At 36.7% G+C, this 24,330-nt stretch overlaps 1 protein-coding gene across 1 annotated transcript; it reads left to right on the top strand.

Moving 5' to 3' along the window:
- The first annotated feature begins 22,104 nt into the window (after nt 1-22,104).
- LOC118802157 (proline-rich protein 18) lies at nt 22,105-22,881 on the top strand. Its single transcript, XM_036562633.1, has one exon. It carries the CDS (start codon nt 22,105-22,107, stop codon nt 22,879-22,881), a length of 777 nt encoding a protein of 258 aa, XP_036418526.1.
- The last annotated feature ends 1,449 nt before the right edge of the window (nt 22,882-24,330 follow it).

Here is a 24,330-nt window from a genome sequence, read left to right as displayed (position 1 = left end):
ACCTTAAATTTACTGCAACGTTGAAATCACTGCCTCCTTAAATTTACTGATACCTTAAATACACTGCTACCTTAAAACCACTGCTCTCTTAATGCCACTGATACCTTAAATCCAATGCCTCCTTAAATTCGTTGCTACCCTAAATGCACTACCACTTTAAATTTAGTGTCACCTTGAATTCACTGCCATCTTAAATCCACGGCCATCTTAAATTTAGTGATACTCTAAATTTACTGATACCTTAAATTCACTGCCACATTAAATCTCCTTCTACCTTTAATTCTTTGCTACCTTAAAGCCACCAATACTTTAAATCCAATGCCTCCTTAAATTGCACTGCCCCTTTAATTTTAGTGATAAATTAAATTCACTGATACCTTAATTTCAGAGCGACTTTACTACTACTGCCACCTTACATTCACTTACCTTAAATCTTCTGTTATCTTAAATTCAGTGCTACCTTAAATTTACTGATGCCTTAAATTCCATGCCACCTTCAATTTACTGCCACCATCAGTTCACTGCCACCTTCAATTCACTGCCACCTTAAATTTACTGATGCTTTAAATTCACTGCCACCTCAAATTCGGTGCAACCTTAAATCTACTGCCACTTTAAATTCACATTCACTTCAAATTTAATGCCACTTTAAACTGAGTGCTACCTTAAGTCTGTTGCCACCTTCAATTCAGTGCTACCTTAAATTTACTCCCACCTTCAATATGTTGCTACCCAAAATTCACTGCCAGCTTAAATTTACTGCCATTTTAAATTTACTGATACCTTAAATTCATTGCCACCTTAAATTTACTAATGCCTTAAATTCTCTGCCACCTTAAATTACTTGCCACTTTAAATTCAGTGCTGTCTTAAATGCAGTGCAACTTAAATCCATTATTTGTGCTGGTATTGCTGTGAATTAGTCTGTAAGTGTGTGAGTGTCTGTGTGAGAGATGTGCATTGTGACATGACTTATAGCAGTTAGCCTTGATTGTCCCGAACATTCTGTCATTTGTATTCTATGGGAAAAACATCATCTTTGAACGATCATTTTACGAAAACCATATGTTAGAAAATCACAACCTAATCTGTTATAGGTTCTACAATCATGCAATTTTGTTGTTCAAGCTTGAAAACTGTAGGATGAGAAGCATTTTAGTTTTTGAGCATTGAATAATAACTGAAAGGGGAAAGTTTGTGAATGAACGAGCTTGAAAAAGTCAGCTAATTATGTTAAAATATGGTAGAAGACTATTGATGATTATTAAAGTGTTGCTTCAATATTCCTAGGCAGTTGCTACAGTATCCAAAGTGGATAGTAAGGTGTTGCTAGGTGCTGCCTTAAACTGTTACCTTAAATTTACTGCCACCTTAAATTCAATGCCACTTTAAACATAATCATACATGAAACTTAGTGCCTCCTTTATTTCACTGCCATCTTAAATTTTCAGATATCTTAAATATACTGCCACCTTAAATTCAGTGCCACCATAAGTTTACTGATATCTCAAAGACACTGGCACTTTAAATTTAACTTAAATTTACTACCACCAAAAATTTACTGAAACCATAAATACACTGCCACCTTAAATTCACTGCCATCTTAAATTTACTAATACAATAAATTTATCACAACCATAAACTCACTACCACCTTAGGTTTACTGATGCCTTAAATACACTGCCACTTTAAATTCACTGACATCTTAAAAATACTGCTACTTTTAAACAGTGCCCCATTCAAAGTCACTATTACCTTAAATTCAGTACCACATTAAATACATTGCCTCCTTAAATTTCCTCATACTTTAAATGCACTGCCATATTAAATTCACTGCAATTTAAAATTTACTACCCCATAAATTTCCTGATGCCCTTAAATTCACTGCTATCTTAAATGCACTGCCACCTCAAATTAGCTTATACCTTAAATGCACTGCCACAATAAATTCACTGACATCTTAAATTTAATGCTACCTTTAAACAATGCCCCATTTAAAGTCACTATCACCTTAAATTCAGTACCACATTAAATACAATGCCAACTTAAATTTCCTCATACTTTAAATGCACTGCTGCATTAAATTCACTGCAATTTAAAATTTACTACTCCTTTACATTTCCTGATGCCTTTAATTCACTGCTATCTTAAATACACTGCCACCTCAAATTTGCATATACCTTAAATGCACTGCCACATTAAATTCACTGCCACCTCAAATTTGCTTATACCTTAAATGCACTGCCACAATAAATTCACTGACATGTTAAATTTACTGCTACCTTCAAACAATGCTCCATTTAAAGTCACTATCACCTTAAATTCAGTACCACATTAAATACAATTCCACCTTAAATTTCCTCCTTCTTTAAATGCACTGCCATATTAAATTCACTGCAATTTAAAATTCACTATTTCCTGATGCCTTTAAATTCACTGCTACCTTAAATTTGCTTATACCTTAAATGCACTGCCACATTCAATTCACTGCCATTTTAAATTTATTACCACTTTAAATTTACTGATGCCTTAAACACACTGCCACCTTAAATGTACTGATGCCTGAAATACACTGCGACCAAAAATTTACTGATACCTTAAATACACTTCAACTTTAAATTTACTGATACCTTAAATACTCTGCCAACTTTAATTCACTGTCACCTTAAATTTACTGATAACTTTAATTCACTGTCACCTTCAATTTATTGATACCTTAAATTCAGAGCCACCTCATATTTACTGTTACCTTAAATTCATTGCAACCTTAAATATACTGATATGTTAATTTTACTGCCACTTTAAATTGACTGATTCCTTAATTCCTCTGCCACTTAAAATACACTGCCACCTTGAATTCACTACCACCTTTAATTTAATGATACTGTAAGCTCACTGCTACATTAACTTTACTGATATCTTACATACTTTGCCTCCTTAAATTTACTTACACCTTAAATACACTGCTACCTTAAATTTGCTGATACCTTAAATTTACTGACACCTTAAATTAACTGACATCTTAAAATCACTGCCACCTTAAATTCACAGATACCTTAAATGCTTTACTGATAATGTAAATACACTGCCATCTTCAATTTAGCACTACATTAAATCTACTGTTACCCTAAATTCAGTGCTAACTTAAATCTACTGCCATCTTACATTCAATACCACCTCAAATGTAATCATAACTTAAATTCAATGCCTCCTTAATTTCACTGACACCTTAAATTCACTGCCATCTTAAATTTACTGATACCTTAAATACACTGTTGCCTTAAACATACTGCTACCATAAATTTACTGATATCTTAAATACACTGGCACCTTAAAGGGGAGCTCCACCGATTTTGCAAAATTACTGAATCATTCAAAGGCTCTACATCCCATTAAGATATTACAAATCACGCGGTGTGGAGAGGTACGTGCAGAACTATTTATCCATTATTAGCATGACATTTAAGTTCAATGGTCATTTTAGATAGAAAATGAAATATTTGATATTTGTAGTGTAGACATAATGACATCTGGTTCTTAGTACTACAATGGTGAAGAATTTTAAATTGGTAAATTTCTGTAGAAAGGCGCACTTCACACTGAACCATTCTGAATGATTTTGTTTACGCCTAAACCATTGAATAATTCAGTAATTTTGCAAAATTGGTGGAGTTCACATTTAAATTTACTGTCACCTTAAATTTATAAATGCCTTAAAAACATTGCCACTGACACCTTAAATGTACCACTATCTTAAATACACTCCCTCCTTAAGTTTACTGATACCCTGAATCCATTGCCACCTTAAATACACTACCACCTTAAATTTACTAATAAATTAAATTTACTACCAACTTACATCCACTGCCATCTAATACTTACTGATACTTTAAATACACTGCCACCTTAAATTCAATGCCAACTTAAATTTACTCCTGCCTTAAATGCACTGCCACATTAAATTTACTGCCATTTTAAATTGACTACCACAATAAATTTAAAGATACCCTTAAATTCACTGCTTAAATTCCTTACCACCTTAAAGTTACCAATACCTTAAATTCACTGCTACCTTAAGTTCACTGCCAACTTAAATTTATGGATACCTGAAATTCACTTCCATGTTAAATTCCCTACCACTGAAAATTGACTGATACCTTAAATAAAATGCCATCTTAAGTTCTGTTCATTTTGGATAGCAGAAAAAATAGTGTAGACATGTAGTGTAGACATAATGACATCTGGTACCTAGTACTACAATGGTGATCAATTTTGACTCAGTAAATTTCTCTAGAAAGGCACACTTCATGCTGAACAACTCTGAATAATTTTGTTTACATCTAAACCACAGAATAAGTCAGTAATTTTGCAAAATCAGTGTTTCCCTTTAAATTCACTGCCACCTTAAATGTACTAATACCTTTAAAACACTGCCACCTCAAATTTACTTGTACCTTAAATACAATGGCATTTTAAATTTATTACCACCTTAAATTTATTGCTAACTTAACTTCCACCTTAAACACACTGCCACCTTAAATTCAATTCCACCTTCAATTTCCTCATACCTTAAATGCACTGCCACATCAAATTTACTGCCATTTCAAATTTACTTCCACTGTACACTTAAAGTTGCACTTAAATTCAGTTACCTTAGATTCCTTACCACCTTAAAGTTCACTGCCAACTTAAATACCGGGCCACTTTAAATTCTTTTAACACTTTTAATTCACTGCCACCTTACATTTACTGATATCTTAAATACAATGCAACCTAAAATTTACTGCCACCTTAAATTTACTGATAACTTAAATACACTTTCACTGTAAATTCACTGATATCTTAAATTGACTGATACCTTAAATTCACTTCCACCTTAAATTCAGTGCTACCTTAAATCCAGTGCCACCTTAAATTCAGTGCCACCTTAAATGCAATGCAATGTAAGCATGAGTCTGTGTGTACTGTGTCTGAGTGTCTGTGTGAGAGATGTACATTGTGACACCACTTGTAGCACATTCCGCCATTCATTTCCCATAGAAAATAACATCTTCTTTGAATGAGAACTTTATGAAAATCATACATCCAATCGCACAAGAACAAAGAAAAGCACAAGCAACCCGATCGGGTATAGATATAATGATCCTGCAAAGTTTTGTAGTTCTAGCTTGAAAACTGCGGGACAAGAAACATCTTTTTTTTTGGGCATAGAATAATAAAAATAAGATTATGAAGCTTTTCCAAACCAACTTTATAACAATAACTAGAAACAAAGCTTGTGAACAAACTTTAACTTGGCGTGAAAAAGCCTGCTTATTACTTTCAAATGTCAAAATGGTGAAAAACTGCTTATGGTTGCTGAACTGTTGCTTAGATGTTGCTATGAGTTTGTTATGGTATCCAGGCTAGTTGCTAAGGTGTTGCTAGGTGGTTCCTATGCTATGAAATACACTGTAATCTTAAATCCACTGCTTTTTTAAATCCACTGCCACCTTTAATTTACTGATACCTTAAGCTTGTTGCTACCTTCAATCCACAACCACATTTAATTTACGGAGACCTTTAATTCACCTTAAATTTATTGCTACCTCAAATTTACTGCCACCTTAAATTTACTGATAGCGTAAAATTCCTACCTTTAATTCATTGCTATTTTAAATAAACTCCTGTCTTCAAACCACTGCTCCCTCAATGCCACTGATACATTAAATCCAAAGCCTACTTAAATTCATTGCTACTTTAAATGCATCTCCAATTCAGTGTAACCTTAAATTCAGAGCAACCCTAAAACTTACTGCAATTTTAAGTTCACTGATTCCTTTAATACACTGCCACCTTAAATTCACTACCATCATATTTTTTTGGATATCTTAAATACAATGCCACCATAAATTTACTGCTAGCTTAAATTTACTGATATCTTAAATTCACTGCCACCTTAAATTTAGTGCTACCTTAAATGCAGTGCCACCTTAAATCTATTGTCTGTGCTGTTATTGCTTTGCATTAGGCTGTAAGCATGTGAGTCTGTGTGTGAGACATGTGCATTGTGACATCACTTGTAGCACATTCCGCTATTCATTTCCTATAGGAAATAATATCTTCTTTGAATGAATGATGAATTTTACAAAAACCATACATCTGATCGCACAAGAAAAAAGAAAAGCAAAAACAACCTAATCGGGTAAATTATATCCTGTAATCCTGCAAAGTTTTGTGGTTCTAGCTCAAAAACTGCGGGATGAGAAACATGTTAATTTTTTTGGGTGTAGAATATGAAAAAGAAGATTACAAAGAACAGCAAGTTGGCTTTTGCAAGCCAAGTTATTAAAAATGACTAGAAAGAGAAAGTTTGTGAACAAACTTTAACTTGGCTTGAAAAAGACTGCTAATTACTTTAACATGTTAAAATGGTGGAAGATTGCTTATGGTTTCTAAACTGTTGCTTGCATGTTTCTGTGAGTTTGCTACGGTATCCAAGCTGGTTGGTAAGGTGTTGCTAGGTGCTTGTTATGGTGTTGTAGGTTGTTGATAAGTTGTTGCTAAGTGGTTCCTATGCTGTTAAATACACAGGAATCTTAAATGCACTGCACCCTTAAACCCACTGCCACCTTTAATTTACTGTTACCTTAGGCTCGATACATTCAATCCATTGCGACCTTTAATTTACTGATACCTTAAATTCAGTGCTACCTACAATCCACTGCCACCTTCATTTTACTGATACCATAAATTTATTGCCACTTTAAATTCAGTGCTACTTTAAATGCACTGCCACCTTTAATTCAGTGCCATCTCAAAAGCAGAGCCAACTTAAATTCACTAATACCTTACATTTATTTGCACCTTAAATTCAATGCCTCCTTAAATTTACTGATAACTTACATACCATGTCACCTTATTTCACTGCCACCACCAATCCAAACAACACAAAATGTGTGCAAGGTGGAAAGTTACAACAGTTAAATAAATAAAGTAAGAAATAAATAAATTGGGCCGTGAACATGTCATTTAATATGTTTTAATGTTAGCAGTTCCTTCTGCAAAATTATAGCTCCTTATCAAGCAGCTTGCTGCTATGTAAGAGTAACGAACTCCGCTCATTTGCTGCACAGCCAGCAGTTCGTTCTCCAGCTCCTTACACAGACTAACTGACAGTTAGGGACCAAATCAGTTGTTGGTCAAATGTGATCTTAAAAGTACCCATTTTCTGTTTGTACACAAAGTAAGAAGTAAAAATGCTCAAATTGCTTAAGCGTCTCCTACAGCTGTAAAAGTCGTTGCTTAGCAACGGCATCTCAGCGGAGTGATACATTGTTTGTGAAAAACCTGTGATGTTATGGCGAGAACGCTTCTCAACCAATCGGCTTGCATGGCCGGAACTAACTGGTGTATAATGATTTATAAAACACATGTAAGTTCACTGGTCATTTTGGATAGCAGATAAAATTGTGATATTTGTAGTGTAGACATAATGACGTCTGGTACCTAATACTACAATGGTGATCAATTTTGACTCTGTAAATTTCTCCAGAAAGGCACACTTCACGCTGAACAACTCTGAATAATTTTGTTTACATCTAAACCACAGAATAAGTCAGTAATTTTGCAAAACCAGTGGAGTTCCCTTTAAATTTACTGTTACCTTAAATGTATTAATACCATGAATACACTGCCACCTTAAATTTACTGACATCGTAAATACACTGCTTCTTAAATTTACTGGTACCTTAAATGCAATGCCACCTTAATTCACTGTCACCTTAAATTTATGGATACTTTAAATTAACTTGAACCTTAAACACACTATCACCTTAAATGCACTGCCACTTTAAATTTACTGCAATTTTAAATTTACTTCCATCGTACATTTCAAGATACCCTTTAATTCACTGTCACCTTAAATTCCTTACCACCTTAAAGTTACCGATACCTTAAATTGACTGCTACCTTAAGTTCACTGCCAACTTAAATTTATGGATACCTGAAATTCACTGCCACCAAAAATGTACTAATATCTTAAATACTGTGCATTTTAAATTCACTTCCACCATAAATTCACTGCCACCTTAAATTTATTGCCACTTTAAATTTACTGATACCTTAGATACAATGCCACCTAAAATTTACTGCCACCTTAAATGCACTGTCACCTTAAATTCAGTGCTACCTTAAATCCAGTGCCTCCTCAAATTTGTTGCTACCTTAAATACTCTGCCACCTTAAATTCAGTGCTACCTTAAATGCTCTGCTGCCTTATATTCAGTGCTACTTTAAATGTTCTGTTTCACTGAATTCACTACCATCTTCAATTTATTGCTACCATAAAATTTACTGCCACCTTAAGTTTACTGATACCTTAAAATCCCTAGCTTAAATTCATTGCTATTGTAAATACACTGCTATGTTCAAACCACTGTTCCCTTTATGCACCTGATATATTAAATCTAATGCATGCTTAAATTCATTGTTACCTTACATGCATCTCCACCTTCAATTCAGTGTCACCTTAAATTCAGAGCCACCTTAAACTTACTGCATTTTTAAGTTTACTGATTCCTTTACTACACTGCCACTTTAAATTCACTGCCATCTTAAATTTTCTAAAATCTTAATTACAATGCCACCTTAAATTTACTGATAACTTAAATTCACTGCCACCTTAAATTCACTTCCACCTTAAATTTACCACCACATTAAATTCAGTGCTACCTTAAATTTACTGCCATCTTATATTTACTGATATCTTAAAATCACTACCTTGAATTCTTTGCTACTTTAAATACACTGCTATCTTAAAACCACTGCTCCCTTAATGCCACTGATACATTAAATCCAATGCCTGCTTAAATTCAATGCTGCCTCAAATGCATCTCCACCTTCAATTCAGTGTCACCTTAATTCACTACCACCTTAATTTTACGGATACCTTAAATTAACTTGAACCTTAAATACACTATCACCTTAAATGCACTGCCACCTTAAATTTACTACCACATTAAATTCAGTGCTACCTTAAATTTACTGCCATCTTATATTTACTGATATCTTAAAATCACTACCTTGAATTCATTGGTACTTTAAATACACTGCTATCTTAAATGCCACTGATACATTAAATCCAATGCCTGCTTAAATTCATTCCTACCTCAAATGCATCTCCACCTTAAATTCAGGGCCACCTTAAATTTACTGATACCTTAAATATTCTGTCACGTTAAATTCACTGCCATCTTAAATTTCTCTTCCACTTTAGGTACTCTGCCACCTTTAATTTAATGATACCTTAAATATTCTGTGACATTAAATTCACTGCCACCTTAAATTTACTAATTCCTTAAATACACTGCCACCCTTAACTTATTGATGCCTTAAATTTACTGCTATCTTAAATCTACTTTCATCTTAAATTCACTGCTGCCCTAACTCTACTGCCACCTTACATTCAGTGATACCTTAAATTTACTGATGTCTTAAATTTAGTGCTATCTTAAAACTAAAGCCACCTTTAATTGCTGTGCATTAGGCTGTAAGCATATGAGTCTGTGTGTCTGTGTGAGAGATGTGCATTGTGACATCACTTGAAAACTGCAGGATGAGAAATATTTTTATTTTTTGAGTGTAGAATGATAATAAGATTATCACAAAAGTCCAGTAAGTTATCAAGCCAACTTAATAAGAAGTAGGAAAAGAAAATAACAAAGAACAGTAAGTTGGCTTTTTTAAGCCAAATTAATGATGACAAAATTACATGCACAATTTCTGTTCTATAGTGGCGCTGATAAAAAGAGGAGAAAATGTGAGCCAGGAAAAAAAAAAAGAAAAGCAAAGCATAGTAGCCCAGCAACAGCTAATGGATGCACACACCACAGAATACATTCAATTTCGGGTTTCATACTCACACCAGTCATTCAACATTGCAGTCTCAGATACAATTTAGTCAAGTGTCATTGTAACATGAACCAAGCTGTGGTGCGTGGCACATTTGACTGCTGACTAAACTATTGTTAGCTACCTACCAAACGCTACAGTCTCAAACACCACAGAACAGGTTAAATTTTGGCTTTCTGACACTCACCTGTCACTGATTTTGCTCTTGCAGATGTTTATCATCTACACTTTCAGCAGAGCAGCAGTTAGTCAGAATTAAACCTGTACTTTGGTATGTGGCACAGTTTGGGTCTGGTCCCAACACTACGGAACAGGTCTTCCTATCTCTTCTTAGCCAGTTGCTCGACTTCACTCCCTCAGATTTGCATCATTACAATCTAAACTTTTCTTTGTGCTTTATTTAGCAAGAATTAAACATGTTCTGTGGTATGCAGAGTGGTGCGGGAGCTGTTATCATGCTAGCTTAGTTAGTGTTAACTAAGCCAGCTCCATGGTGTGAGATTTATTAAAAGATGACTTGAAAATCATGCAGTGCACTGGCTAATTTGTTGACCATGTACAACCTCATTTCCAAAAAAGTTGGGATGCTGGGCAAAATGTAAATAAAAACAAAATTCAATGAAGTGCAAATCATGTAAACCCTATATTTCATTGACAATAGTACAAAGATAACAAATTAAATGTTGAAACTGAGAAATTGTATTGTTTTTTGAAAAATATATGCCCATTTTGAAATTGATACTAACAGCATGTTCCAAAAAAGTTGGGATGGGGGCGTGTTTACCACTGTGTTTCATCACCTCTTCATTTAACAACACTCTGCAAGCGTTTGGGAACTGACGAGAGTTTTGAAAGTGATATGTTTTCCCATTCTTGTTTGATACAGGATTTCAGCTGCTCAACAGTTCAGGGTCTCCTTTGTTGTATTTTTCATTTCATAACCCTCCAAATGTTTTCTGTGGTGACAGGTCTGGACTGGAGGCAGGCCAGTTTAGTGCCCAGACTCTTTTAATATAGAGCCATGCTGTTGTAATACATGCAAAATGTGGTTTGACATCGTCTTGCTGAAAAAAGCAAGGCCTTCCCTGAAAAAGACATCATCTGGATGGCAGCATATGTTGTCAAAAATTGTATATATCATTCAGCATTAATGGTGCCTTCACAGATGAGCCAGTCACTCATGCCATGTGCACTAAAGCACCCCTTATACCATCATGAATACTGGCTTTTAAACTGTGCACTGATAACAAGCTAAGTGGTCTTTAGCCCGGAGGACACAGTGTCCATGATTTCCAAAAAGAATTTCAATTGTTGATTTGTTGGACCTCAAGACACCTTTCCACTTCCCCTCAGTCCATTTTGAATGAGCTCAGGCCCAGAGAAGGTGGCAGCATTCCTGGATCCTGTTTATATGTGGTTTCTTCTTTGCATTTAAGAGTTTTAGCATTTGTGGATGCAGCGCTGAACTGTTTTCACAGACAGTGTTTTTCAGAAGTGTTTCTGAGCCCATGCAGTGATTTCCACTACAGAATCATGTCTGTTTTTAATGCAGTGCTGCCTGAGGGCCCAAAGATCATGGCCAGCAAAACTATTTTTTGGCCTTGTCCCTTGAATACAGAGATTTCTCCAGATTCTCTGAATCTTTTAATGTTATGATGTACTGTAGATGATGAAAAGCAAATGTTCTTTGCTATTTTATGTTGAGAAACATTATTCTTGAATTGTTACAATATTTGATCATGCAGTCTTTCACAGAGTGGTGAACCTCTCCTTATCTTTATTTCTGAAAGATCCAGCCCCTGTGGGATGCTCATTTTACACCAAATCATGTTACTGACTTGTTGCCAAACAACCACCAGGTGTTTTTTAAGCATTACACAACTTTGCCAGCCTTTTGTTGCCCCCGTCCCAACTTTTTTGGAATGTGTTGCTGGCATCAAATTCAAAATGGGCATATGTTTTTAAAAAAACAATACAATTTCTCAGTTTCAACATATGATATGTTGTCTTTGAAGCATTTTCGAAGGAATATAGGGTTTAAATGATTTGCACATCATTTATTTTGTTTTTATTTACATTTTCTGTAGCGTTCCAACTTTTTTAGAAATGGTGTTATAAACAAATACACTTTTTGAATAGCTTTTGTTTTTTAAGGGAGGACAAGATGCCACAAAAGCAGCTTAATGCTTTTGACACTTACTATGTTTTTACCCCTGGTAATAAATATGCTCTGTTCTCTATGTTTTTCTTCTATAGCTTATGTTTTTACATAAGATTTTTATCTCTTGATTCTTTTTAAAATTTAGTCTTTCCAAATTAACTTTTTCATAATTTTTTATATTGCAGTGTTTAACAAGCTGTCTGTAATATAAATGTTTGCTCATCTGAAATATTTTTCCATTAAAGTTCTATAACCCCCTCCTTTTTTAAGAGTATGTGGGTAATTATCTTGTGTAATCACTGAGTGCCTTTAAATGCGTTCGATAACCCTATAACTGCAGAAAAAATCGGATTTTGTCAGTAATCCGATCAATGCATTTACGTGCTCTTGAGTAATCAGATAATGGGAAAACTCCGGGTCTACATTAGTCAGACAATGATCAGATTTCTGCTTTGCAACCAGCCAATAAACTCATAGAAGAATACATGACGTAAACGTAATGTAAAACTCAAACTTCATGCAGCAGCTTTTAAAAAAAAAAATAAAAATTGCACCATTTTACCTGAAAATATAAATATACACTGATCAGGCATAACATTATGACTACTCCCTTGTTTCTACACTCATTGCCCATTTTATCAGCTCCACTTACTATATAGGTGCACTTTGTAGTTCTACAGTTACAGACTGTAGTCCATCTGTTTCTCTGCATACTTTGTGCTAACTTTTACCCTGTTCTTCAGTGGTCAGGACCCCCATGGACCCTCACAGAGCAGGTACTATTTGGGTGGTGGATCATTCTCAGCACTGCAGTAACACTGACGTGGTGGTGGTGTGTTAGTGTGTGTTGTGCTGGTACGAGTGGATCAGACACAGCAGTGCTGCTGGAGTTTTTAAACACTGTGTCCACTCACCGTCCACTCTATTAGACACTCCTACCTTGTCAGTCCACCTTGTAGATGTAAAGTCAGTCGTGTACCTGCGACCTGGATCCTGACCACTGAAGAATAGGGTAAAAGGGGGCTAACAAAGTATGCAGAGAAACAGATGGACTACAGTCTGTAATTGTAGAACTACAAAGTGCAGCTATATAGTAAGAGGAGCTGATAAAATGGACAATGAGCGTAGAAACAAGGATGTGGTCATAATGTTATGCCAGATCGGTGTACATCATCTAGAAGATGAAGAATATTCACATTTCCTTCATTTCGTCAAATATGTAGTTGGTTTCAGCACCGCTCCAAAAGTGTCTTGCTGCCATCTCATGGCAACACTGCTTCCTGATTTCCGATAACTCGGTCTGTTTTTGCACATGCGCAGACTGAGAAATCTGAAAGAAATCAGAGTAAGAGTTCACATTATTTTATTGGATTTCTTACACGACTATTTGAATAATCAGATAACTGCAGAAATCTGATTATTGAGTGCTTGCAAATGCACTCACTGTTTAAACAGTAAAGTCTGGTTAGTTAGAGTGTTCCAGCTGGGTTATTCATCAGTCCTTCCATCGGAACACTTATTTCTTATATTTTCTTTCTAATTTTTGGAGGCAGTCCTGGGTGGAGATCTAAATCTCTGGAAAAGATATGCATTTCTGACTCTTGGTCTGAGCAAAAAGATCAAGTGTTAGGAAGTTTAGCATTTAATGTTGCCCCAAGCCTGGTACACCTCTGTAGGCTAGATAAGATTTAATTTGTTTTGGATTAGGTAAGTGGCAGCACGGTGGCGCAGTGGGTAGCGCAAGAATGGCCTGGGTTCGATTCCCGGCCAGGCGACTAGGGTCATTTCTGTGTGGAGTTTGCCTGTTCTCCTTGTGTCTGCGTGGGTTTCCTCCGGGTACTCCGGTTTCCTCCCACAGTCCAAAAACATGCAGTCAGGCTGATTGGACATGCTAAATTGCCCCTAGGTGTGAGTGTGTGTGACTGTGTATGTCTGTCTGTCTGCCCTGCGATGGACTGGCGACCTGTCCAGGGTGTATCCTGCCTTCCGCCCAATGACAGCTGGGATAGGCTCCAGCACCCCACCGCGACCCAGAAGGATAAGCGGTTTAGATGATGGATGGATGGATGGATGGATTAGGTAAATTAGGACCATAGTTTCTCTGAACCCTAGAAAATGGGGTAAGTCAGTTACCAGTGACGCTCAGACGCTCAGTGTTTAAGAATCCTGTGAGTATGTGTATGAGTGCTGTATTGATGCATGTTTTTTGCAGGAAGAACAGTTGTTAACAGCTTTGAAAATGAGTAAACAGGTTATCAAAAGAAGAAACTCAGGGAAAATTTCTTGTATTTTGAAGACTAAAATTTAAAGTCCAAATATGTTAAACATGACAAAAACATGCTTTTGGAACTGTTAGCCTGCTAGCTAGGCTAGTGCTATGTGACCATAGTTAACATTCTTGCTAGTGCAAGCAGGGTAGCAAATGAATTGATTTGCTCTGAGCAGAAACCATATTTTAACATTTCTGTTCTTGCGTTTTAACCACAGCGTAATGTTTCTAAACTGGTTGGAACAAAATGGGCTACACAATTTGTAAATCAGTGTAGCCCCACAGTTGTGTTTGTTGAGTTTGTTATGATGGCAAACAGGTATGATGATCTGTAAACAGTTAGCATCTATGAAGGCATGCAAAAAGGCTGAAGACACTAACAATTCATTCACAGTGAATTTTCTCCAAGTAGTCCAAGTAGATACCTTAACCCTTGTGTGGTGTTCATTTTCAATGTTTACCAAAAGAAAAAATTATGTGATTTATTATTATTTTAACCCCAGATTCCTTGGCCTTTGCCAATTTTCTGTGTATAACATATAAAATAATACATTTTCAGTGACTTCACACTGTTTACCCCCTACACATTTATATTACACATGTGGTGTTGGGGTGAACTCACAGGGAATAAAAGTGTTAAGGTGCTGTGTCCTTCACTCTGTTCTCCTCCTACATGGCCTGCTGTTAGTGTGTGTGTCTGTGTGTGTATGTGTTTGTATATGTGTGTATATGAGCACCACAGAAGGGTTAAATTAGTTTTTTTTCCAGGTAAAAAAAATATATTTGTACCTTTTCATAATCTAATGCTTTAAAACAGAACAATAAAATAAAAAGCCTGGAGACGAGACAGGGTGTGTGGAGTCAATACAACTTAGAAAATATAATTTCAATGGATTATGCTACAATTATGTTCCCTGACTAAAGGCACTGAGATGTATCCTTGAAGGTACCACCCCAGTGACAAGAGGGGTACTGCCTTAGTGACAGTTTGTACAGTTTGTTTTTTTCTGAGGGTGTAGTGTGTGTGCTGCATGCCTGAAAATCTCAAGAATTCAAGGTTGCTCTGGGTAGTGTAGTGAGAGATAAATACAGTGGCCAGTTCGGTCTGTGGCGAAACCACAGATGTTCTCAGGTCAAATAAGAACCAGTCACTGCTCAGCGTCCTCATGCTAGTTATGAACAAGTTCCACAAAGCGAGCTAACTAAATAAATCAGGCTTATTTCAATAATTTTGGTAAATTTTGGTTATACGAAAGAAGCTGATCTTAAGCCCTGCTGAGTTACCATGGCAACATATGCTTTTGGACAAACCGGCTTCAAACCAGGCTAAAGAGGAGGCTTAGCGTAGCTTGAACAATTCTACTGGACAAGCCGTGTGACATCATAGGCTCACCAGATTTAAACACTACCCTAGAACAATGTTCTCCTTCTGTACTATCCAACATACTGCTGCATACAGAACATACTATAGTTAATATTTTATTATGAATATACTGTGGGGCTTAATGAGATCTGACGTTAGGGATATAATAAGTTAGCACACAATTAAAAAGCCAAATATAAAACAAGAATGTTTTTAACTTAGAATAAGTAGCTGTATTTTAAATGTTTTTAGGCAGTTTAATTATCATTCATCATTGGTATGAAAAAGTAAACTAATATGGAAAAGATATGAAAAAAGTCTTTAACTGCATAAAGGTGATTTAAATCAGTACAGGGTAAAAATATTATTTGGTACTATTCCCTATGTAGATGTAACTGTAGTGTTTGCTCTTGTGTGTGTTTGTGTTTTCTGGCCTACTGTGCAGAGTTAGCTGTGATTTTCTGCATATACCCTCTTCAGAACCTGCTCTTAATCACTTAAATTCCAGGTTTAACAATTTGCAACATCTCTTAATCTAACTACAAAGAGTATGTGTCATCCTCATTGTATAAAATGTCAATACTGTAGTTTGAACAGTAGAAAGATCTTTTAAAGATCACATGATTCACTCCCTGAAATAATTGTGCATAAATTATTAAAACACACATTTTTTAAAAACACATTAGTAATCTTGATCCACTGGTGGCAGGAATAAAGCCTCAATTTTATCTGCTTCTCCTTGGTAGTCCTAGACTCTGCTGAGTTATCTGGGGAATAATTAGTACTGCTAAACATTACAGGGTCTCTGTTGAACATCATTTACAAATTCTGAATATATATCACCAGGACGATCAGGAGAGTCAGGACATATATATATCCTCTTCTAAGCCGCTTATCCTTCTGGGTTGTGGGGGGAGCTGGAGCCTATCCCAGCAGTCATTAGGCGAAAGGCAGGATACACCCTGGACAGGTCGTATGTAAGGGTCAAAGAATGCAGGCAAACCATCAACCAGTCATGAACAAACGAACGCAGGACAAAAATCAAAGACAAGTAGGAAAAAAAGCAAAAATCCAAAGAACTAGTGAGGCACACTTAGAAACTGTTGACTTGTGGAGCGGTTGTAGAAGTTATTGGGAATAAACTCAAGTGAGTCGTGCACTTTTGAGGAGAAGGCTAGGTTAATTTCAAGATGTCTTCATACAGAGATGTCTTCCTGCTCTGAGTCTCAAGGTTATGTACCCATGATAGAGAGGCACAGGAAAAGCACAGAACACTCTAAACAAAATGACAGAATGACTATTCTAAAACCAGACAGAATAAGCATATCGCTGTTGTCGGAAGAAAACCTCGTATCTCCAAAATGGTAGCTTTACAGGAGAAGGAAAAAACCTACTTTACTTTTAATGTAATCAATGGAACCAGACTTTTTTCCCCCAAGTCATTTTGGGTCATTTCCGTTAATCCATTTATTTTTATTTATCATGAAATTTACATACAATGTAAAGGGTAACAGGCATTTTCAAGTTACATCAAAAACTAAAAAAATTTAAAAATGGAGATACAAGGTTTTCTTCTGACAACAGCGATATAGGAGTTTATAATTAACCACAATCCAACAAGAAGAACAGTGACTGCATTTCACTTTGGCATCAATTCCTCTCCATAAGAAACAAAAGAATTATACAGAAAAGAACATACCTGGGTTTTGTTAATGGAGCCCACTGGGCCTGGAGTGAACTGTTTGGCTAAATTAAGAAAGGCTAGTTCAAATAAGGGCAGCTTTGAAATATCTCCTGAAGAACACTTGGAAACGCTATGGCTATGGAGTACTACATGAATAACTAACCACAGACAAACTAACACAACTAGCGGCAGGTTTGAGGATAATAAAGGGACGGAGCTGGAATGTTCCAAGAAAATCTAATTCATCAGACTTTTCTTACAAATGTTACATCTGACCATCTATTACTGTCTATTATAGTGAACCCAGCCATGGGCTAAACTGTAACACTGCATTTCCTGTCATTCTCAGTGGACTTGTACATGAACGGTAGGTGCTAGAAAGTTCAGGTGTTCGTAAAAAAATAACAACAGAGGCATTTGTGAGCTATTTCAAAGAGATATTATTACAGTTCCTTGAGTCATATTTTATTGGAATAAATTTGTGAAAGATCTGAATTGGAAAATAGAAAATAAAGACTCAAACTGGTAACTAAAGAAAATTTCTAGGAACTAAAAGAAGTCTTGTTTAATATATTACGCATATACTACCCAACAAACTGTTATTTGACTGAATTAAAAAAGATCTTAATCCAAACTGCTACTTTGGCAATGTACCCTGAAACTGTACTTCATTTATTTTGTACTATTTATTTTTTACAAATACATTTTATATATTTTCACAAAATACATGAAAATCTGCCCAAAAAAAGGACACATTAGAAAACAGTATGGTCATGTTAACAACAATATGAAATACAAGCTGTATTTTGACAAACAAATACAGCTTTTAAACTTTCAAAGGCAATAATAAGCGATTGCTGATGTATTGCCCTCAAAAATACGCAGCTTAGTTTGTAAGAAGTCACTAGGTGGCACTGTCGGCCTTTTAAACTGATGCAGTTATAAACTGCTGTGAAGAACCAAAAGCTTTGTGTCATTTTTAGTATCCCTGCCAAACATCTAAGAAACCTGGACAAAAACTATAAACAATTTTAATAAAATGATTAAATGATTTGATTTCATCTTGATTGTATCTTATTTCCATAACTTGCAGAGCTCATCAGTGTTTTGAGAGCATTTTTTAAATGTTGTATATGATAAGACCCAAGATCCCATGCAAACTGAAAGCCAAATGAACAGCAATAATGTATTGTAAGCACAACTATTCCTCGTACACATTTGTAAAACTTTTATACTTAATTGCCTGTGCCAAATAGGTCACAGGTCGTTTCCACTTCCTACTATTGCAGAACTATGTACAGTCAGTACAAAGCCAAGGGAACATCTGCACATCCATTACTTCAGTAATAAACTGGGTACATTAACTGCTGACATCGATTGTGGACGGTACAGATGGCTGGGGCAACGGCCTCTCCTCAACAGGTCTGACTAAAATGCACATGGTATGGCCAAAAGTATGTGGACACGCATCCAAGTTATTGAGTTCAGGTGTTTCAGTCACACTCATTGCTAACAGGTCAGCAGGTGGCTGAGCAGCTGCACAAAAGCCTAAGCGTCAATGCCAAGCGTCAGTTGGAGTGGTGTAAAGCATGCCGACTTTGGAGCAGTGGAAACGTATTCTCTGGAGTGATTAATCACACTTCTCTATCTGGCAGTCTGATGGGTGAATCTGCATTTGGCAGATGCCAGGAGAATGTTACATACCAGAATGCATAGTACTGACAGTGAAGTTTGGTGGAGGAGGGATAATGGTCTGGGGCTGTTTTTCAGGGTTTTGGCCTCTTAGTTCCAGGGATAATTTTACAGTCATAAAATCATAACATTAATGTTATTACCATACTTTAATCTTCACTCAGCTTCAGTGGCAGCTGCAAACTGCATGTTGTCCCAGAAACTCCTCAGAGACATTTAATGAGTCATAAAATGACAATTTAACAAATAAGGAGTCATTACTTGACTGAGCTAAAACAGTAATGAATGACACTTCTGCTTTCCACCTGTATATTTTCACCATAATCTCAAGATACAGTGTTGATGTGAAAAATAAAGTGGATACTATAAAGCCATGCACTGAATAATAATAAAAGTAATCAGATAATTTGTAGTCGAAGAGGCCCAGACAATATATTCGACGGAACCAGAGAATTTGCATCTATCTATATTTTATATCTGTATTTTAGAAAAATGTGTTAGTTAACTGAACCTATCATCAATTTAGTCCACACTCTTCATCTTTATTTGGTCTGCTGCAAATACAACCCAAGCAGTTTAACAGGCTTTCAGGACTGTTTCAAAAACTGTTCAATTCTCTTAACCATTTCTGGATCAAAATACTTCATGAATGTAATATAATATAATATAATGTACTGACTGGGCAAATACATTTGTCTTAATCTTTGTGCTGTAAATTGGTCATTTCTTAACTCAACAGGCCACAAGGTGGAACCATTGAGGCCATACTTGTACAGGCATTCCTAGGACCTGTAATTCTACTGAGTACAGAGGATGACTGTGGCCTTCAGCATCTAAAATTGGACCCTCACTCTAGGCCAGTATTGGTCAGTTGTGGTAGGGATTCCCAATGGTTTGATGTAATGAGTGAAAAAAAAACAACAATACAAAATCGTGAATTCACAAAATGCCGAAGTTGAGAGAGACACTACTGTGCAACAGAATGCTACATAATATGACTCAACATTACTTTAATGCTGCAATGCTCATTCAAATTCAGAAGAAATGAGAAGACCTCAATGAATTGAAAATAATGATCTGTTGGGTCTTACCCAATCACTGGACAATTAATAAAGGGGCACTCAGATGCCCCTTTTTCAGATGTGCTGTGTCCCTGCACCAACTCAATCCCTACCCTTTCCCTTCTCAACTATCTCAGACACCCTAATGTCCCACACTACTGTTTCTTAAGGTATGAGCAGTGTTAGATCTATGCTATATGTAACTTTATGAATTTTGGCCATTTTTTACATGCAGAAAATCTCAAACAAAGGGGCCCAGTCCTGGAGATCTACCATCCTGAAGGGCTTCAGAGGGCTACAGAAAACTCAATAACTATATATATATATATATATATATATATATATATATATATATATATATATATATATATATAGTTTTTTCTTTCTTTCAAATGTACTATTCTTTGCCTTTATTACAGCTTCCAGTTTTTCAAAGAAATCTGCAGGGATATTTTTCCACACCTCCAAAGTTCAGTCTTAGAAGTTGGGTTCATTTACATTTTATGGCATTTGGCAGACGCTCTTATCCAGAGCGACTTACAATTTGATCATTTTACACAGGTAGGCGAAGGTAGCGTTAGGAGTCTTGTCCAAGGACTCTTATAGGTGTAGTGAACCCCAGTCTACAGTGTAGAATGCAGAGGTGTTACCCACTACACTACACCAACCACATCACTGTGCCTCTTCGGAGATGCTGGGGATTGAACCCAGGACCTCATACATGTGAATCATTCTGTGATGTTGAAGTCTGGGGTGGACAGTCCAGTTCTGAGAACACCAGCAACTTCAGTTTTGATTTGTAAATTTTGTATTAGATTTTTCATAATACATTTACATTTAACATTAAGATAATGATATTGTTTACCAAAAAGTCATTCCTCTTGACTAATACCAAATTGTCTAACTTAGCATTCTTTGAGGAGAATCAGTCATGTGTAGCATTCCAGAAAATACAAGTATAAATCCAATTAAATAAAAGGTGTTCAGTTCTTTCACTATTGAAATTACATAATACCAAAATGACATTGTCTCTAGGTAAGAAAAATTGGGCATTACAAATGCACATTTGTGTTATGCTTGGCCTTTAACAGCAGTTGTCAAATGTTTATTGAATCATGGTCAGGAACTTTTCTTTGTGAAACGTTTTAAAGATATATATATCCAACTTCTGAGCAACTACCATGGATACTACCAATCTTGATGCTCACTTTCCTCTGTTGGTCCTTTATTACCAGTTGGTCCATCTTCCTACCTGTTACAGAATAACACTGATATGCTGGCTGCTGAGTTTGACTTTAGGGATTAAACGCTCTCTCTTGCAGAGATTAGCTCCAGTAATACCCGTAAATCCCTTAACGGGGAAACCCTTAATGGTGTGAGGAGGGAACTCTCTAAAGGAACTGGACAACACACATTTCAAAGGTCTAGTGCTTGGTGCACCCATGTCCACCAATGCAAATATATCAGTTATTTGCTGATTTGACACGTGCACTTTGTGTACAAACTCAGAATTGTGACCATGGAGGCAGTTCTAAGCAGCTAGCAGAAATGCCATTCCACAACAATGCACTTCTCTATGTTTTCCTAGGCCATAGATTTTTCTTTCTCATGGATAAACTTTATCCTTCACTGGGGAGCGTGACTAGAAGCATCAGAGTCAATGATGAAGGTTCAGCCTGCTTGGCTTGTTACGTAACCGTTGCTTTCTAATCTGCACGTGCAAGGTAACCTGCTCCAAGTCACATGCCATGCCCATGCCACACCTCTTCTATAGAACCTTATTAATAGCCAAGCTAACACTGTGTGCAGTTTCCCTTGTGAATCTCTGCTGGGATAGGCAGGTGCATGTGGGGAGTTTTGGATCGGATCTCAACTTCACCCTTGGCTGACCATGCAAGAACCGTATCTGATCGTGTCCTGTTTTTTCCTCAGTTTGCTTCGAAGACAGAGTTCCTGTCTTATGTCCTGTTGTTTCTGGTGAAGATGCCGTTCCCTCCAGCAAGCCGGCCAAAAAGCCTGTCGAGAGAAGTTACAGAGAAGTTGCTGTGTCCATCACAGGTGCTTCCTGTTAGGGCTACGGACAAAAAGAGTTCTATTGATTACAGATTGAAGCAGCTGGGCAAGAAGGCGACACAGTATAAGAGTAAACTCCCCACCAGCCATGCTACCTCCATGCTGCGACTGGAAGGCAAGAGTGCTTGGATCACAAGCCCACAACTTGATGGCTGTTCAAGTTCTTCAACAAACGCCTCAAGGACCAGTTCCTTGGGCACCACCTCTGGTAGAGGCGTCTCAGCTACAAGATCTAGCAAAGGCACGTCACCAAACAGCGGGTCAGCAACAAGCACCTCGGCAAGTAGCCCTCGAGCCTCTTCAGGCAGCTCGGATTCGAGTCTCGCAGACAAGAACGGTGAGGCCATGAGCTTCTCTCTGAGCTTGACGCCTGAGGCTGTCGTGATTCTGCAAAGACGTAGCCACGAAAAGCAGCTCCGTGTGGCACGCAGTACCTCAAGCAAAGCAGCCCTTCGGCAGAGGGAGCTCTCAGCCAAATCTGGTCCTCGATCCAACATCCCGCTTGTAAAAATCTCCCTCTTGAATGACCACCATCAGTATGACGATGTGGAGTACGAAGAAGTGGTGGAGCAGGGCGTTGACCAGAGTGTGCTGCTGAAATGCACAGAGTGGCTACGTGGAGTCGAAAAGGCTTCTGAGGTTTCGACACTTGGTAAAGTGGTGAAGAGCAACCAGAAGACTATCTAGTACAGTGGCTGTGAGCTGCTAAAAAAATGCCTATTCTATGCATTCTAAACAAGGCCTTAGTTAGGCTACTTGAAATGAAACCTCTGTAAATGTTCAAATGTGCTGCTGAAAGGGAAATTAGAAATGTCTGAAGATTTTGCGATAAGAAATTGGATTGTCTATATATGGAATTGAGGTGTTCAGCATGCCATGTGTCAATGCCTATACCTTTTCCTTGAATGTGTCTGTCAGATCTCCATGTTATAATAATTGCACCTAATTTAAGAACAAATCAAGCTCTAAATAAAATATTTAAGTAAAACTATTTATATGCATCTTTAATGTGGCTTTTGCTTTGATTTAACCTTTGATTTAGCCTTTGAATCACCTCTGTAGCTGCTGAAGGAGGCTTAACGCTCTACTAAGTTGCCTGCTTGTAGCATCCTCTGATCTTATTAGCAGACGGCTAAGTCACACATGGAGCCCCATGTGCTTGAACATGTTACCACAGAATCAAGCCTAATCCTCCATTATATTAGTGCAGTTTTTATGTCACATTAAGTCTCTTTTTAAATGGTTTTAAGTACACAATATTTGTGACATGTCCATTTGTTTCTACCAGGACTATCCACAGCGCCATGTACCTATTTATACTGAGACTAACACTTCTTTATGGTTAGGGTCAATGGCATAATTTGGTTCTTCTGCCTCAACTATTTTTCCAAAACCTAAAAGTATACATTTTAATTAATGAATTGAAGGAAAGATTTGCTGATGTGCCGTCTTGCCAGTTGCTCAGTTATAAAAAGCTTGAGGTGTGTTTTTTGAGTAATTTTAAAAGTAACAGCACATATATATCATCGCTGTCAAAGAAAAATCATATTAATTTTTGTCAATTTCTATTTTTCTACTTAATTTGAACACAGCAGCTGTCCTTTAGTTTGTGTGGATATTTAATGATGAATTGGTCAACAGAAACGCTTCACAATCACTTGGAATAAAATCATTTTACATCAAATTATTTTGACACTAAAAACTGTTTAGATTCTTTCTACATCCTGTTTATGCTTTTAGTTAATCCAGGGGAGAGGAATCTTATGTTGAACATGAAAAAAACTTCAAAAGAAGGCCACCCACCAAAGTTCAATTTTGCCTCTCTTATGGAAGATGTGGGAGACCACCAATTCCGACTCTGCTTTTAATTGAACTTCTAGTCATTACTTTACCAAAGTAACTGCATTTTTCTTGAGTTTGGACAAAGGCAAAGGAATTCTTCACAAATTGTAAGTAGGTTAAGAGTTTTTGCATTGCAAGGTTTGGAAAATCTGCTTCAGGGTTACAGAGAGTGAACTCAAAATCGTTTACATGTCTTTTACATTGGGAATGCACAGTCAAATCAGGGCAACACCCCTTTTCCATTCCAGTTCATAAAGAGATGAGCCCTATAATTTGAGTAACAAACAAGTTTGA

This window comes from Colossoma macropomum, unplaced genomic scaffold, assembly GCF_904425465.1.
Source record: "Colossoma macropomum unplaced genomic scaffold, Colossoma_macropomum, whole genome shotgun sequence".
Classification (NCBI taxonomy): Eukaryota; Metazoa; Chordata; class Actinopteri; order Characiformes; family Serrasalmidae; genus Colossoma; species Colossoma macropomum.
This window is presented reverse-complemented; position numbering and strand designations above follow the sequence as displayed.